This window comes from Botryllus schlosseri, chromosome 9 (genome assembly GCF_051294905.1).
Source record: "Botryllus schlosseri isolate E-star chromosome 9, Bs_hap1, whole genome shotgun sequence".
NCBI lineage: Eukaryota > Metazoa > Chordata > Ascidiacea > Stolidobranchia > Styelidae > Botryllus > Botryllus schlosseri.
In genome coordinates this window covers 23,496,712-23,513,127 of record NC_137244.1, presented here as the reverse complement: position 1 = coordinate 23,513,127, position 16,416 = coordinate 23,496,712, and the positions used below count along the sequence as shown (strand labels likewise).

General features: G+C 41.4%; 2 protein-coding genes across 2 annotated transcripts; one reads left to right on the top strand and one right to left on the bottom strand.

Moving 5' to 3' along the window:
- The first annotated feature begins 1,204 nt into the window (after nucleotides 1–1,204).
- LOC145445824 (uncharacterized) lies at nucleotides 1,205–9,029 on the top strand. Its single transcript, XM_080323965.1, has 12 exons — nucleotides 1,205–1,476; nucleotides 1,769–1,887; nucleotides 3,065–3,226; nucleotides 3,295–3,441; nucleotides 3,503–3,877; nucleotides 3,945–4,123; nucleotides 4,182–4,452; nucleotides 5,924–6,158; nucleotides 6,223–6,390; nucleotides 6,820–6,929; nucleotides 7,365–7,514; nucleotides 7,823–9,029. Exons 2-12 carry the CDS (start codon nucleotides 1,788–1,790, stop codon nucleotides 7,984–7,986), a joined length of 2,061 nt encoding a protein of 686 aa, XP_080180091.1. The 5' UTR covers nucleotides 1,205–1,476; nucleotides 1,769–1,787; the 3' UTR covers nucleotides 7,987–9,029.
- Nucleotides 9,030–13,576: 4,547 nt separating this feature from the next.
- On the bottom strand, nucleotides 13,577–15,403 carry LOC145445827 (uncharacterized). The gene has a single exon (XM_080323968.1). It carries the CDS (start codon nucleotides 15,334–15,336, stop codon nucleotides 13,609–13,611), a length of 1,728 nt encoding a protein of 575 aa, XP_080180094.1. The 5' UTR covers nucleotides 15,337–15,403; the 3' UTR covers nucleotides 13,577–13,608.
- Nucleotides 15,404–16,416: the final 1,013 nt, after the last annotated feature.

The following is a 16,416-nucleotide window of genomic DNA, read 5'->3' as shown; positions in this document are numbered from 1 at the left end:
CGGTCATTTCACACTTACGTTTATGAGAGGTCTCACCTTTCCTCTGTAAGAATCATTATGCCCGCTAAAATTAATTATAGCAGTTTATATTCACGGGCGACTCGAGTCTGTGAGGTGCTATGAAATATAAATAGAGAGATAAAGGAGCGAGTCCAATACATTTATGAAGGCGCGCTTTGCAGAGTGGAGATCAATTAGCAAATTCCTCCAAGTCGTCCTGCTGTTCTTATACTACACGAATTAAATACTACTAGACACGGCCGCCCCCAGGTATTGAAAGCGTGAATACCGCGTAATGAACAGTATGTTGTGTGGCTTGTTGCAAGCGTAGAACGTTTCAGAAAGCGAAACATATCGTCCACCGTGTTTGTTTGTTGCTAACATTCACGTACAAGGACAACATCAAGATACCTATCGCCTATGCGCCACCTTATACCAGAGGAGACGGAATTAACAATAATATTGTCGGGGATTTGTTTGTAACCTCAACACTGGTGCCTAGCTAGTTGAAATGGGATTCGTGAGGTAGATTTGAACAGATTAGATTGAAGCAGAAGAGCAAACTAGCTGACTGGGCGTAAATGGTGGATTCACATCGATGTTTGACTATAATTGTATGGGATATGTGTTAAATCGTGATTTGACAAGGGGATCGGCACAGTCCAGCGACGGTTCGGGAATTTTTTGTACCAAGCCTAATTAGACCGTTAGCGGAGTTCTGTTGGCAATGTCTCGGGACCGCACGGAGAGATAGATAGTCGTAATGCTGTGAGATTGTCGCTTATATTTGTGAGGTGACAGGCAAACGCGGGATATTTGAGTGTTTTGTTAAGGTCAGGGATATTGGTGGTCTGTCAAGTACATCTTCAATGTCGGTCACTTTTTTAGAGCGTGGGCTTTGCGACATACTTCTTTTTACCATGCTGATAAACAGACTTTTGCCTTTTGCGAAATGCAAATATAGGCCTGCTAATGTCTCTGCAAAAGCGTTTATAGTTTCCTCGTCAGCCCTAAGACAAAATGTTTCCGACACCCGTTGTTTATAGAGATTTGGGTTGGAGCATAATGGCATCACAACATTAGATGACTACGCTGTCTGCAGTTGACATTGTAATTAGAAATCACAGTAGCAGCGGTTGAAAATATCGAAATTGTAACAAAGTTCCGACAGTGCGTGTTATTGTATTAGAGTTTAGTCAATCGTAGTGTTATTCGTTGATATTTTATGCTGTGTTGGCCTTGAGAGCATTTCGGATCGTAGCGATGGCGCAAATGAATTGGAATTGTATGCGTGTTATTGCTACTAGTCTTCTAAATTGTTTTCCTAACGGAGCTTGTTAACTTTTATTGTCGCAGACGCACGTTCTGTATTGATACAGTTTACAGCGTTCCTTGCCAATATACCAACGACGGATTATCATCCATTTGACGATTTCCGATACAGCTGATACTCGGGGATTGGACTCTGGTAATCTGGTAAGATCTTTAGTTTAGAAAATGGAACGGCGGAGTGATCTCTTTTCTTAACGACTTTACCCTAGTGACCTTTAGCTTATATACTTGAGTGCTTACTGTTTCAAATTCCCATTCATGAGGATTTAAAGCAAGGGGAAATCTGTTAAGGTTGCACATTTTAAACAGAGTACGTTTTTTGATTTCAGATCGCGTCGCACGACTATAATGTGTCCGTATTGTTAATGTGATATATCGAGAATTTATTCAAATACCGGTATATTCCAACTGATTTGAATATCGTTCGCCATTATAGGTCGATCAATTTCCTGCGAATGGCACCTTATCACAGATTACGCCGAAGAATCATCATTGAAATGATTATGAGAAAATTATTGATTCCATTCCATATTGTCATTCTGGTCGCGAGTACAGGTAAGATATATTTATTGGATCGTTTTCGTTTCTCCGCAATTGTCTCTATTGTTAATGAATGCTCCCGTCACAGTGTAATTTAACGTGGATTATTATGGTATCAATCAATGTGTTCAGTCACTGATGCCTTCATTAATGACAATTATGTGATTATGCAAATACGAATCAAGTCAAGGTAGTGTGAAAGATACAAATAACATAAAAGAATGTTAGTATTTCAGGTTTCAGCTTCCAAGAACTATATATTGAATTGATTCAGTTTTCACCAGAATAAAAGAAAAAGGGAAATAAAATTAGATTGTCTGCGAATGAATAACGACATACATACGACGCTTTCAAAGCCTACAATAATCATCGCGCACTAACCATGGCGATGTCTTTTATTCCATATTTTAACGGGTTCCGGAAACCAAAGCGCATAGTGTATTATTCGCTTAATCCACATTATCGTGTGACGAAGTACTAAGGCATTAATGCCGTAATTTGAACGCTTTAACACTAATACCTGTACTTCCTTATCGATATAGGTGTATGCAAATACAATAGCGTGATTATGCACCATGACAATTGAAACCTCAACAGGACAAGGATAAATTAACCGGATTTCTTTGTAGACTCGCATGAGCGGTCACGCGTTGTGTGCAGTATATCAAATCTCACACGCCCTAATATTCTGTTTTACTTCCCGTTGAATATACCATTAGAGGATTACCAAGCAAGTGCATACGTCATATCGTGATTGATGTTGATACTTGCGCTTTAGAATGCATGTACAAATTATAAATTCGATACGATATCGCCGCATTTCGCTGAAACATTCGATTTTACAGCGTACTCAATTTCACCAAAATTACCTTTATTGCACGTAGAAAGGCATCCGCTCCGTTGAGCTGAGTGAAAGTGCTTTCCGCACAGCAGCATTGACACAAAAACTGAACCATTAGGCTACCGACTACAACCGGCAATAAATAGCAATAAACTTATGCAACCGTAGTGTCGCTATATGACCTTGTGCCCGTCGTAAAGAAATGCCTATTTGGCCAAGGATTAACAGATATTTAACGCCGTAAAGGCCCACAGAAAATATTATACGCGCCGGACCTACGATATCGTATAGGCCCCGTACGCGCGTCTGTTCAATCCTTGTACATTGTACAATGTATAATGCACTATACAGGATACACCTTTGCGGAACAGCATCAAACATGTCAAGCTAATTTATACCGACGAAAACACTGCGGCTACAGAGGAATCCCGAAAGCGAATTGCGAACTCCGCGGTTGCTGTTACGAGCGTACCATTTTCTCGACAATCCCGAGATGTTACAGAAAGGTTTCAGGTAGTTAAAACAATGCATAGCGGATGAATTGATATCATTTTAAAATCATTACATCCTTGAACATTCAGATAATGTCGTGGCGGTCTGCCCGACGTCTGAGAATGGACGCAAACCGTGCGGCTATAGAGGAATCGGCCGGGTGCAATGCAAGGTCAGAGGTTGTTGCTTCGAAGAGATTAGACTAGGAATTCCGAAATGCCACATGCCAGTATTGGGTGCGTATATGTTCATAGTAGTACAAAAAGAGTAATTATTCTTTACATTGTCTTTTGACAGTTCCAATATTACTGGATCAGTCAAAAACAACCACCACCACAACAACAACAACTACGACAATAACTTCTCCACCGAAACCCGCGGTGCAAAGATCTTCACGTGATCATGAACCTCAAGGAACTCGAGACAAATCACGAAGTCCTACCGCAGGTGACGTGTTAGATGAAAAAAGCCTGTCGTCTGTGATGGAGCTGTTGCGAGACGGTGATTGGGAGAACGCTACGAAATCGTGCGAGATCGATTTCGAATCGAGGAAATACTGTGGAGCTCCGGGCATCAGCAGAAATGCGTGCTCACAACAAAATTGTTGTTGGGACGACTCAACAGGAGTAACACGCCAGCCGCTATGCTTTTATCCTATCTGGAGAACGATAGGTAAGCATCGAAACCGTTTCATGTCAAGACCGCTGACCATAATTGTGCATATGTGCAATCGCGATAGCTCAAGCATCAACACCTGGTCGGAGTGATGTTGCATCTGTCCCCACGCTACTAAAATTACCCGAGCGATCTACCGGTAGCACTACGGCACCCGCGCCACACGATAATTACGATACCACAACCGTTCTTCCAAAGTTTGTGCCTCCTGAAGGTGATTATCACACGGAACACCGCAACTTGGTGAGAAAGCATTCTAAAATCGGCGTAAAACAACCTTAACCAAAATGTATACATTCAGACACTTATAGAAATCGAACCTCCGTATAATGACTCTGAAGAGATTGTGGATCCTCCTATTAAAGACGGAGAACTAAATCCTTACACCGATTACACGACTATCTTACCGGTAACGGACAGTCACCCGCCACGTCAGCCGGTAACCAACTCCGCAACCAGGGGCGTCGGCGTCGGGGGCCTGAATACGGCGGCGGGAATTTACACGCTCTTCAGGTACTTAACCTTCTACAAGGAAAAGCCTCCACCGGAGTCGTCATGTGCCATGGATACTAGTAAGAATCCCTATATAGCATATACGGATAAATAGTTTTAGATATTGAGCATGTGCACTGTAAATGAAAATCGTGTATCTCGTCAATTTGCACGATAGCTTAGGGTGAAAATCGGGTAACCGGCACTTTCCGGTGCAAAATATTGCTTTCACACTTGATTTACTGCCTGAAAACCAGTCAAATATACCAATTCTATATGACGATATATCGCGGTGGTTCGTGTGGGTGATCCTTTCGTGTTTCACCACAAGAAAGCGCAAATTTGATACACGTAATACGTGATACGCTCTTGGGATATATCTCCATAAGGATTGGTGCTTTAAACAGTGCTTTAAACAAATGCCTTCAAGAAAAGTGTTTTTTTAACGTTGTATAAAGGCACAATTGTGTAAATGCTGTCGAGAAAAATGTGGCATGAGCCTACCGACGATTTGCACCCAATGTAGTCGACGTATACGTTGTGGAGTGGCTGGAACCTAGAAATCGTCGTCGTTTCAACAGTTATTGCAAGTAGATATAGATTAATGGGTGTTCTGATGACGATGACCGCCGACCGTAAAAATGCTGCATAACGATGTAGTCCCGGTTAAAGAAATTTTTATACTGTTTATGACAGTGGTCGTAAGCCCTTTTCGTCGAAGGAGCCAGATGTATCCTATATTTTTAATTTTCTCTCTATGAAGGCCAATGTGACGTCACAATTAAAGACTCGTGGCGTCATGGCTAGAAGAAGAAAAAACACACATAAAAAACAATAAAAATATGTTTTAAACGAGGGCCTCGCTTTAATCATGTTAGTCTTAAATTGATTTTTGTTTTAAATGCAACCCTAGCCGAAGGGGGATATCTGGCGAATAAACCTACTACTGTTCCCACCCGTGTATATTATATTTACAGTGTAGAGCTATGCGTGTGTAGCCAGCGAGGTTATAGATAGCGACTTCGCTTGCGGGCTTCTGTACTAATCTTAATGGGCCTGTAATACAAATCTGATACTGCATTATTATGACCATGGCATCGCTTCAATGTAGACATTACGGCTGCTTCCTACCTTTTCTTCTATTATTACAGTCCTTTGGACATTTAGAATTCATGAAATTAAACTAACTATTTTTTGCTTCTGATTCCGAAATTCATCCAACGCTATCGAATGTTTCTGCTTATCATACTGGGTGCTCTAGGGATATTTTAAGGCAGGCTGTCCTTAAAGTTACAATTTGGCTGTAGGTGCGAAATTGGTATTAACATTATATCGTAAAGTCCGATACGCTGTCATGGTACAGTGTTCACTATTCAGCGTTCATAATATAGATTAGTTGCAGCAAGTTTGTTGTCAGCCATTTTGTCTACGCCTATGCTGTGCGTATGACCTTTCTGGTACGACTCCATAATTAATAATATTACACCAGTAAGCATATTGTAATCTTGCGTTCGTTGGGCGCAGCATTGATTGCGTGTTGTTGAATTCCAGGCTCTTGCTGCAGACGGCCGTCATCGCCCTGCTGTGAGTACGCGAACGCACAGAAGCGAGCGTCCGACCCCGATCGCAGAATTGTCGGGGGTGGCACAGCTGGATTTCTTAAAGTCTCAGTGGCATATCTGACAACCGAGATGTACGCCAGCCAGTTTTGCGGCGGCACGTTGATAAAAGGGAACTGGATAGTGACAGCGGCTCACTGCGTGCTTGACTACTGTCGAGGAAACAAGTATGGCAACGCGACTCCGACATTGTGATCGCTCCGATTAACTGAATTCATTTTGCTGTTATAGAGATGCCAGGCATATCGTTATCAAACTCGGAAAGGAATTGAAATCAAACGGGCTGTCAGGTGAACACGAGCAGAAGTTTACGGCGAGCAAGGTTGTGTGCCATCCGTCCAATTGCAAACGAGGTAGTCAGCCACGGTTGAACGACATAGCGCTGATTAAATTAGCAGGGTAAGATTGTGCGACTGGCTTGTGATATGATTGAGCACAATATCTTTCCTTGTGTAGGAAGATGGAAGATTTGTAGGCCTATTGGTGATCAGTCGTATCAAGTCTAAGTACTGAATTGACTGTGTTTTAAATACTATGTTGCGTTCATAACAAGATCATAACCTGTAGGATAGAGATCATTGTCAAAATAGGAGTCGACATACGGACAAAATGTTTACTATATTGCTCCATCATCTCAATCGATCAGTATATAGTATTCAAAATCGAGTAACTCGAAAACTAGTGATCTTTTATTCACGAAACAATACCGAAATCAATGTGGGCTTTACATCGCAATGTCTGTTTTGTGCAAATAAACTATGATATCGCTGGTTCGCGAATCGACTTCCATATACCTCATGATTAATCATGTCCATTTCTTCCGTTCAGATCTGCTGCCATGGATGATTCACACATCGGCATAGCACCGCTTCCATATCAAGGCGAGACTCCTGTAGAGGGACAGGACTGTTATGTGCTAGGGTGGGGAGAAACCAGAGGTAATGGAAATAGGTAGAGAAAAGTGGTTCTCAACTGCCAGCCCTCAGCACAATTTAGCGAAATTCGATAGTATAAAATAGAAACTGTGGGAATCGGCGAAGTCGTATTTCTTTGAAAGCAAACCAAGCATTCAAAATCGAGTCGGTTGCTCAAGACTTTGCCTTGCAGGAAATGCAATGGAACCTCGCGTGATAGCTGAAATATCAAAATAACAAACTCAAATATTTCAACAAATTAAGTTTCAATTTCTTTGTTTTGCGTTGCATACTTTTGTAATGATTGCATGCTGGGTTGAATCTTATTTTTAAAAGCTCACCGGTCCGCAAAATTTGATTTGAAATTGTCGTTCTCCTTAAGCTGAAAAGGTTGAGAACCACTAGTATTGAATACTGATTCTGTTTGATATTCCATTGTAATAATTTGATCAACCACAGGTAGCGGGCCGCGAAATGTCTTGAAACAAGTGAAGGTTCCTTCCTACTCGAACGAGCAGTGCAACAAGCAGGACTGGAGGTCGTGCATGGTGCGGGCGTGCATGATGTGTGCGGGAGAACTGAATATGGACGCGTGTGAAGGGGACTCGGGTAAGTTGAAATAGTTCGATGTGATGATTTACATAAACGTTTGCGCAACGCCACTGCTCTGCTACTAGGCTTCATGTTCTTCATGGTCAACAGTACTGAATGCTTTAGCGAACGTTTTGAATTTGAAAATGCTACTACGATCAGAGTGATCAACTGATCATGTCATGAAAGCAAACCTGATATGTATGTCTACGCGTGTCCTATAGCTCAGTTGGATGAGCGGTGGCTGTAGTGCAAGTTGAATTATGCGCTGTCAAACTTTCTGCGATTGAAATTTCCCGTGCTAATTCAATGTTTTTTTTTATCAGGAGGACCGTTGTTCTGCAAACGAAGGAACGGCGCTTACGTTCTTCACGGAATATACAGCTGGGGGCGCTGTGGCGCCGAAGAGAAGAAGCCGGCTGTGTATACAAGATTTTCATACTACGTTAATTGGATGAAAAGCGTAATACGGAAGGACAGAACAGGATGAACAAGGGATTACTCTAAGAAAATATTCCTTATCGTCATGTAAAAGCACTACGTACACCACTGTCCGTAATCAAACCTCCAGAGTAGCTCAAACACCATAGTTACTACGTTCCTGTGGTCAGATTTACCGAGTTACTTTGGGAGATGAGTAATGTTGTTTGATTGGTTGATAGCGCCGGCGTGCGACATCGCCTATCCTAAGACTGAAAATGCATCTTATTTTGTTATTCGGTATTTCTCTTGTCACTGTGGCCCATACGCGTGCAAGTCCATCCATCCTAGCCAGAAACCTCCGCGTGTCGCCGTGCGCGACACTTACAGCCGCATGCATGTATAAAAAAGAATAGATGAACATTGAGCAATTGAGAATATGAGCATATACGTCATCATCAAGAGCAAACCGTGACTACCGCACTACAGCACGACGAAACCTGGTGATGTTCATGTTTATCAATACTGACGTCAAGTAAAGGTTAAGATTTGCATAACAGAAATGGCGGTATTGCTACGTATGTGATCGGTAATATTATACCGCTCATACGATATCCATAGCTTCATGTCATGTCGATTCGTTTTGTAATATACACTCACATGCAACTTGCCAGCTGGAAGAAAATTCCATACTTCTTCTCGCTTGTTTGCGTGAATGAGTCTGAATACTAATTCTAATATGAAACTATCCGTGATCTTTCCCGTATTAAACCCAAGTAATGGTTGCATGACACGGCATATTATGTTTCCGTAAGTTTCTGCCACGACCTCTATGAATGTACCATGTACGTGTAGTTGGACGCATCATTTTATCATTGCATTCATGGGTCCGCAACTGCGGAGATGCATGTATCCGTTTTGACTGTGTAGATGGGATATTTTCGGTATGTTGAAATTGATTGTGCTTGAACAGATTGATTTATGTTTTAACATGTATTCGTTTCACTTGACATCAATCATAATTTTGAAAAATCGATTTTGTAGCAGTTTCGATAATAGTATGCGAAAACGGAATCTACTTGAATGATCAGTAAAAATGCCATGAAAGTGCAATTGTTCTTGGTGACGTACTTTGTTTACTATTGTCTAAAAATGGAATTTGGCGATTGACGACGCGCCAGGCACTGTTTGTTGCTGTTACAAGTTGATAGACATCTTGTTGACGGGTAACTAGGAACCGCTCAATTTCCGAACATCAACCGCGAAGCACTAAATATTGATACATCAGTTTTAACCAAGTAAGATGGTGTCATACATATATACAATCTTTGCCGCCCGCCATATCGGTGTTCGGTATACCTGATGCGAACTAGATTGCAAGATTTATAATATGTTCATTGTTCATAATAGACTGCAACCGATTTTCATGCTACTGAACGAACTCGCCAGTTCAAACGAAGACGGGGCTGTAGTGGAAGACAGATTCATACCGATATTTTGGTGACTTTTGAAGTCGTAAAGTGCAATTCTTGATATCAGCATAATGAGATGCCATACTGGTCTCTAGAATGGACAGTGGACGTATATAGGTAAACCATGCTCCAAGGAATTATCTTATTTATCGTCATCAGTGGATACTCATACTCATATATGTTTAGTTTTAGCAGTTCAAGGCACTATATACATGAGTCAATACTACTTGGTAAAGTCTATCAATCACCTCGATCGTCCTCGGTCAATGGATTGGTGTTCGTTGCCGCAATATGGCGGCTCACGAATCAAGTAGCAGACATAAATTGCAATTATGTCAACTATCCTTCTGTTTTAGTAAATAGCCCACAGCTACTTTTATAGTGGAAACGCGACTAATATTACTAAATTTTACAAAGCAATAACTGACTTCCCTGGATCTATACCCGGTCTTGGCTATATAATCGAGGGCAACGGGTTTGAGTCCTAGCTCCTTCGTGATCTCTCTCCTGTAGAACATCAGTTTCACGATTCCGAGAGCAAACATGTGTATTTCCTGACGCCTACTCGGTAAGGGTGTATCAGCTGCAGGGGAGATTTTGAGACGTGCTTCTCAGACTACGGATGTGCTCGTAAAGATTTGCGTTACCACGAAGACATAATATATACGCTTATTTGACATTGCCGATTCAAGGGATTTCACGCAGAATTACAATGTTTCTATTCCGCAAATACAGTTAGCTGAGATCATAGTACCATATCGAATGGCATAAATGCATATATAATTTAATTTTAAATCGTATTTAATTTTACGACCACATTGGTGTTGGTATTGAGTTAACGGGTATCACTGCGACAGAACTATTTATTTAATTTAGTGTACGGTAGCCTACAGCTGTTCACGTTCTATGGTTATTGAGTACAATTTTTCGTGAAACTTTTCAATGTAATGATGCATTTCTATAAAATATTTTGGCCGAGCACAAATATATAGGACTAATATAGGACTACATTGGCGCAAACCAAATCAGTAGGCTATTGTAGTTGTAGCTATATGCCTCAGCCCTCAAGAATTCATGTATATTTAGTGGATATATAACATTTTACAGTTCTTAGTACACCTTAGTCTGCAACTATCGTTCCAAACAGCTCAAGCTTGGAGATACAGATGCACAAAATGCCACTTTCTTTCTTGAAGATATTGGTCAACAACTTTGCTTCCTTCACTATATGCTGAATACTGAAGGCCAATAATCATGAGTGGTATATTTATAGCATTGTATTTCCTGTTTTTTATTAGAAATAATTCTCCTGGAGCGTGCATGAGGTCGGCAAAGTGACTTCCGGAGCAGAACAAGTAAAATCATACGATAATTTGATATGTTCAATCGAAAAAATCATTGTAACGTGGAATATCTGAAACTTAAAACAATTCATAACTATTATGCTAATTCCATTGAAGATGCAAGTATATACTTCAGTTAGGTTACATGGATAGGGAACATATAAATGCCAGTGAAACAAGGAGAATCCCTCCGTAGTCAATAACTTCCACATCAAGCATTATATATTGAAAACCAATGCAATAATGCAAAATATAAAATAGATTGAAAACCGCGTTCCGCCATAGAAGTCTCAGCAATACCAAAAAGGAACGAGAAAATTTGAAATAAAATACATAGTGATTCCAGTCATGCTGCAAATGAGGAAGAGCTTGCTCAATTATCATTCGTAATTGCAGATATGGTGCATATACGGCGCACATGTTTCAAACCTATGGCTTTCCCCATGACAATAGAAGTGGCCTTCAAGGTTTCACGAATGCTCTTGGCTGGGCTGCGGCACATATCCACAATTCTCACGTGTGTCGTTCGCAAATGAATTGCCTATCCCAACGTTTATGGATCATTAATCGAAGGCATTTCTCGTTATATGCGATTTATTTACACCATTTTTGATCACTTTTTGGTTGTGAAGCTAATTTCATTTTTTAGCAAAGTTAATCGTGACCTATCCCCATGCGAGTTCGTATGATGCAATTCATACTAATTGACGGCAATGGAAGTTGGAAAATATTGACTGCTAAACAGGGCTGTGGAGTCGGAGTCGGAGTCGGTGGAGTCGGAGTCGGAGTCGGGGTGATTTTCGCTTGATGGAGTCGGAGTCGGAGTCGGAGTCGTGAAAACTGTAATAGCTGGAGTCGGAGTCGGAGTCGGAGTCGGTGGGAAAATACTGACTGGAGTCGGAGTCGGAGTTTGTGAGAATGACTATGATTTCGACTCCGACTCCGACTCCAACTTCTCTATCATGAAAACATTTGCTCTCAAAGAATTTTCAATATAATTTTTATGTACCACCAATCACTGTTATTATTAAGCATAGAGATCAGCTGCGGCCAGCCCATGGCACGCAGGCCAAATTTGGCACACGAGAAGGTTATAGGGTGTGGCCTGCGAGGTAATTCTCGAAATTATTTATGACATCAGGTACAATTGCAAGGCCAACCAAAATTTGATTACCATGGCCGAGAAATTTGATGATGACTAAAACAACAGTTCTGAGGCATTGACGTATTCAGGGGTCAGCCACATTTATCCCAGATCTTCGTATACGACCATGAAGTAGAATATTTCATAGAAGATTTATTTGACTTGAAATTTTTCTCGGTACTTCGCATGATTCATTGTCACTAGATTTCTTGCATTCAGTATTTGAGCCCCCTTTTGAAAATTATAAATACATATTCTTCACAGAATTGAGTCTAACTATATTCGCAATTAGGAGATACGGCTTTGCTTGTGCACTCGCAGCGAGATCGTCGACAAAACATTTGCCCAAAATGATAGAGGCATGTTCACTGATACCGTCGATTTTGCTATGTTCAAACGTCGAATAATCCTGTCCTTGCCAAATGAGCCCAGTGGTATACAGATGCGACCCCCAATGTATGTTAGCGACATATTTATTGATATAGCTATAGCTAGCTAATTCAGTCGTTATCTTGCAAAAAAATTTCGCGCTTCGCGCGACCAGGGCCTGATTGTGCACTGCACAGTCGGATGACATAATGTTATCAATTTTAGAGCGTAGTAATATAAGTCTTGTTTGAAATGTTTCATAATTCGATTCGCTCCTATCGACGACTGAAAAAAGGTTATCAACATTCCCGTTGCCCGCGCAATGGTTCGTAAATCTCAGGTGTCCCTTTCGCCGAAAAAGTTGCCCACCCCTGATATAGATAAAAGACTTGCAAATTACAACTCAGTTGCGGAGGGGAAGAAAATCGCAAGATGCGTTTTCGCGATGCAGTCAAAATTGATGCAATTTTTGGAATTATACCATGATACTGTGACAGAGAAAATGCATCGGCTGTTTTTGTAAAATTGTAAAAATATGTGAATATGACCAAACGATGCTTCCCATTTGACAAAATTAAAAATATTTGTAGTGTAGCTTAGCTGTTTGGGTCGAACAACTGATTAAGAAAGACTGCAAGTCCCAATCCTTGAATACTTGATTAAGTACATGTAGACTAGACATAGGCTATGGTCTTTGACTAGGCCTACTTAACTAAATTCCATTTATGACTAATGTCTATTACTAGTAGTAAGAGTGTTTGTGCTTGTAATCAGGATAGTGTGTAATGACAAAATTAGTAAGTTCAATTTCTTTATTAGTTGCTGAGTCATACACCAGAGCTTCACTTGGATTTTTTATCTACATTTTTATTATACAGGATTGGATACCTGCCATATTTGAATGATTCATACATTTCAGGATATTAGAGAGTCCATGTTATAACAACTTGAATAAGGAAGGATATTTAGCAAATCTTTATTTCATGTTAATTAGATGGTGGATAATTCGAGCTGTGCAACAATGAAACAATTCAGCATGCCACAGTTAATCATATGTTTGCATATGTTTAATGGTTGTATGATAGTCATTCAACCGACAATGTGGCATATAATTTTCGAGGTAAATTGGTAATAATGCTGGAGTCGGAGTCGGAGTCGGGAGTCGGAGTCGGTACGTTTAAAGACCCAGGAGTCGGAGTCGGAGTCGGAGTCGGTACGTTTAAAGACTCAGGAGTCGGAGTCGGAGTCGGAGTCGGTATATTGAGAATGTGTGGAGTCGGAGTCGGAGCCGGAGTCGGTGGTAAAATTTACCGACTCCACAGCCCTGCTGCTAAACCACAGGATATATGCCTACGTAGCCTAAACTACAACGGTATTTTCTCCCCTGCTCGCCATGAATAGTCAGAATAGGGTGGTGTGATAGGGTTAAAGCCGATCGGAGGGGAATTAGATACATTATATTGTGGCGGAACAGAGTTTTCCCTTGTTATTCGCGAGCCATATTGAAGTCCAAACCCAGAAGATTGCCTGTGGCCTGGATGAGCTCGGTGAATGGGTTGGATCGAATGAGGACTAGAATTCACGCCCGTGTGATAACTAGGGATCACGGAATGATGTCCGTAGTAGGGATGTTCTGGGCTCGTTCCCACCGGGGAGCCGTGATGACGGGCATGGGAATAGTTCAAACTCATCGCATCGTTTAACATGTGACTTTTACATTCTCCGTAATTTGCCACGTGGTTACTTGGATTTGCTTTCGACATACCCCACCCGTACGACCCGTTCAAAGTTGGAAAATACTTAGAAGCCCCAAGTGCTGCTGAGTACGCAGGATAGCCGCCTTCCATCATACTTAGAACAGCCACTCTAGTGGGATCTAAGAACGAGTTTGATGCTGCTGGCCTGTAAGGACGTTTCATGCGTCGTCTTCTGCGATAGTTCCCGTTTTCAAACATGTCTTCGCAATTTGGATCCAGAGTCCAATAATTTCCTTTCCTCTCGCCACCGCCCTCTCGAGGAACTTTAATGAAACACTCGTTCAAGCTAAGATTGTGTCGTATGCTGTTCTGCCAGCCTTTGCGATTCTTCTCATAGAAGGGAAATTTTTCGATTATGTATTGATATATCCCCGATAGTGTTAACTTCTTTTCCTTCGAATCTCGTATAGACATCGCGATCAGCGCTACGTAGCTGTAAGGCGGTTTTTGATGTCTAGTTTTCTCAGCTTTATCTTGCTGGCGGCAGTCGTCTTCCCGCGCGGGTGTTGATTGGTCGTCATTGCTGGCAGGGAAAGCGTCTGGCGAACCCCCATCGTCCACGACATTGTGACGTTCCAGTTTTAGATCATTGTTGCTGCCTTGCTCAATTATGTCGTCATTTGAATTGACAATGCGCGCTTTCCTGTCTGACGACGCCAGACGCGGTGTTGTATTTGATAGCTGGTGGACACTATCCGGCGTTCTTGCATTTACTGAATATGAATTATTTCTCGTGACTTTATCATCTGAATAAGCATGTTTATTTTGCTGTTCGCACGATTGATTGGAATCTGTTGGAGAGTGAAGAATATGGTCTTTACTGCGCGGTGAGCTGTATGGTTGAATAAGGCGAATCGATGCATCATGTTTCATGCGATTTCCTTCTTGTTTCACTTCTCCCGGTGGTGATGAAGTTCTGGAACTGTGAGACAGGTTTTGTGGGGACAGTCTATAGTCCTCAGTATTTTGTGAGGTTGAACACTGGTGCGTGACGCTGTTGGGAGATGGGTATCCGTAATATTGTCCGTGTAAATGATTGCTTGTTATCTGATCACTATAATGCGGATAACTTGGCGGATATGTTGATCCGGCATATCCGTTTTGTTGTCCGTATGGATCAAAATGGTAGGATAACGAATCCGCTTTAGGCGGCGATAGCGACATCGCGCTCAGGTGGTTCAATGCTTCGGAAGAATACTGTTGACGCTCTGTAGAATGGAATCCTTGCGCCAGATGGTCAAAATATGTACCCCGATCATCAGGCAGCTTGCTATACCCAGGAACATAGGGGTCTCCATGTGGCGGAATAATCATATGCTGGGAATAATTCATCATTTTTGTCACGTACACACTGTTCTATAATCTGCTGCAATATCTGTCAATCTAGTTATAAAAAGAAAATATCATAAGGTTATACGTGTAAAATCTTGATTAATAACATAACGAACAGTGCAATTTCAACATGTCAATACTACTACAATTATAACAAATATTAACCAATTAAAGAACTTGATTAAGCCTTCAACCCAACAGAAATTCTACCATGAATATATTGAATTGGCAGGTTGGTGTGGGTCCACTACATAGTTGTTCTTCTATAAACTTATCCATCGTTTCAGTCAGATGACTCTGACACCTGATTCTGCGAACTGGTGTTCGAATCTTATCTACATACACAGTGTCATTTAGTCACACCAGATAAATTATATCCCGCTTTGAACGTATTTCGCCTGATATATTCGGCTACAGGGCCGTGTCGTAACAACTCTTTCCCAAGAATAAAAAAGCTGGTCGTGCGCCCCCTTAGAATGTTCAACCCAACTTCTAGGGAGCTTTGTCACCAGACACCCATTTCGTCTACAAGTCATCTCACAAACACCCTTCACACATACGATTAACAAATACACACAACCGTACATACTGTTTCCGGAGCGAATCAAGTTGGTATTACACAATACACGAATGATCCGATACCGGAAAGCCAACGCAAGACATATCTTTATTTCAATCTGCCTACATTTGTTACTTGCATACATTGCCAATACTTTTTTTTACTTTCCAGCCCATGTGATCAGATTCACCGGTAGAGCTGATGCATGCGGGAGGTGATGATTGCTTAGTTCGAAAATGTAGGTCACGTAATTGTACAGTACAATCAACATCGTAAGCCATCTGCATTCACACGGGTTATATCCGAGAGGACCCACTGTTATTCATCACCCTGTCGATGTGTAACCTCTGAAAAAGATTGTCGCTACTCGGATTATATTGGAATCGCTCACATCGTACCAGACCAAAAATCTTTTCGTGAGATGCTTAAAATTTCAAATTCTCAGTACTGCACTGCGCGCATTATTTTACTATGTGGGTCACACTTGTACCACGGGCTCAGAATGCAGAAACATGTATATTCGT